Source organism: Alligator sinensis, unplaced genomic scaffold (genome assembly GCF_000455745.1).
Source record: "Alligator sinensis unplaced genomic scaffold, ASM45574v1 scaffold493_1, whole genome shotgun sequence".
Lineage (NCBI taxonomy): Eukaryota > Metazoa > Chordata > Crocodylia > Alligatoridae > Alligator > Alligator sinensis.
In genome coordinates this window covers 1-1,976 of record NW_005842513.1, presented here as the reverse complement: position 1 = coordinate 1,976, position 1,976 = coordinate 1, and the positions used below count along the sequence as shown (strand labels likewise).

Sequence of the window (1,976 nt, the reverse complement as noted above, 5' to 3'; positions counted from 1 at the left end):
TTCCCTACTGCAGCAGTAGTGGGGGGTGATGAATTTAAGATGATCCTCCAAAAATTAGATTCTAAGCCTGAAAATTTATAACAAATTTACATATTTTCCATATCTAGAATCTAATTGTTATGGGGGGAGGTCATCTTAAATTTGAGGAAATACAGTAATGCATATTTTTATGTAGGTTTCCTCTGTTAGTATCAGTGATTTAATGTTTTTTCCAAAAAAGGTAAGGACTTGAGATGATAATCTTTTGAGGTAATTGTTAACATTCTGTTTCCAGTAGCTGTTATGCTTGGATAGAAAAATCTCTTTAGGTTAGGAAAAGGAGCCAGGGAGTAAAAAACACTTTACATTCCTAACACTGTGACTAAGACTTCAAAATTTGTTGAATATGAAAAATTGCTGTTGTAGTTGAGAGTTGCATGGTTATCCCACTGAATAAAATTTTTGAATTACCAAAAAATGTTTTTTCTTCTTTTCCAAACATTTTTATTTGTAAAGGCTTTTTTCTTTAATACAGGCAGTTGCTGTTTTGCCGCGTAACATTGGGCAAATCTTTCCTGCAGTTCAGTGCAATGAAAATGGCTCATTCTCCTCCAGGACATCATTCAGTTACTGGTCGACCAAGTGTAAATGGACTAGCTTTAGCAGAGTATGTCATTTACAGAGGAGAACAGGTAGTGGGTTTTTTGGTTTATTTAAAAAAAAAAAATATTTTAATAACCACCCATTATTTTCCCTCGGTAGCATATAGGACACTATTTTAGGATGTCAGGGCTTGCTTTTCAGTTTATATAGACAGAGCCCAACGTTTTAAACCTGAGAACCAGAGGTCGTTGTTTACATAGAACTTCTGACATGATTGCCAATTCTCATCTGACATAAGTATTTCATTTTAAATCAGATTGAAAATAATCCTGTAAGAAGTGTTATGAATTTGCTGAGAGTATTGGTCTTACTGAATCATTTGCCTAACTAATTTCTCTTTTCAGGCTTATCCAGAATATTTGATTACTTACCAGATTATGAAACCAGAAGTCACTTTAGAAGCTTGAGACAGATTGCTTTTGGAAATCATCAGACCTGAGGATGAAAATACCAACAACCTACACCTTCTAAATGATACTGAATTGTTGAAAATCTTTTCCCCACAAGTGATGCGGTGAAAATGTGAACAAAATATAGCATTTTGACTTCATAAAGCTTTAATAATGTACAGTACGTTTTCTAAAATTTCAAAAACTTCCTCTTTTTCAGCACTTTAACAGATGCCATTCCAGGTAATCTGGGTTTGTCTGTACTAAATTATACACAAAAGATAACTTGAACTATCATTTTATACAATACTACATTGATATCAAACAGAAATTGTTATGCTCTATACACAAACCTGTTTTACTAATACTGTGTTCTTTAAAACACTACATTTACACTGAATACAATTCATTTGTAAAACTGTAAATAAGAGCTTTTGTACTAGCCTGGTATTTATTTACATTGCTTTGTAATATAAGTGTTTTAGAACTGCAGTCTTGTACAAAGTGTTTTCCCAAACATTGCATTGCTTGTTTCCTCATGCATAGTAGATTGGCAAAGCCTGTTTGATCCCAGGGTTTGTCATTTGGGGGAGAGAAGAATATGTTTGATTTTAATTAAAAAGTCAAGAATGATCCAATATTGAAACAATTACTCAGATGCTCATTCTTTAACTTTATTTATGGAATATGCATTCCTGAGAGATGATGATCTATGAAACTAAGACACTCCAGTGGGGCTACCAAGATGATTTCCCACCTACTTGCCAGAGTTTCACACTTCATTAAATTGTCTCCTGGAGTTTGTATTTTAAGTATAGGTGTAGTTAATGAGTGGCCATGGTTCAAGGCTAGTAGATCCTGCTAGTGATAACTAGTAAATTATTTTCTCTGAATGTAGCTAGAAAGCTAACTTCAAGGAGATATTTCTAAACAAGTTCCTTATTT

At 33.4% G+C, this 1,976-nt stretch overlaps 1 protein-coding gene across 1 annotated transcript in view; it reads left to right on the top strand.

Annotated features, from left to right (window-relative positions):
- TNKS2 (tankyrase 2) overlaps positions 1-1,970 on the top strand; it is a gene marked incomplete at its 5' end in the record, with an annotated part of 46,784 nt that extends 44,814 nt beyond the window's left edge. Inside the window, 2 exons of the mRNA XM_025213236.1 lie at positions 515-671; positions 987-1,970. Coding sequence (XP_025069021.1) covers positions 515-671; positions 987-1,049 — 220 coding nt within the window. The remainder of the gene's footprint in view (positions 1-514; positions 672-986) is intronic.
- Positions 1,971-1,976: the final 6 nt, after the last annotated feature.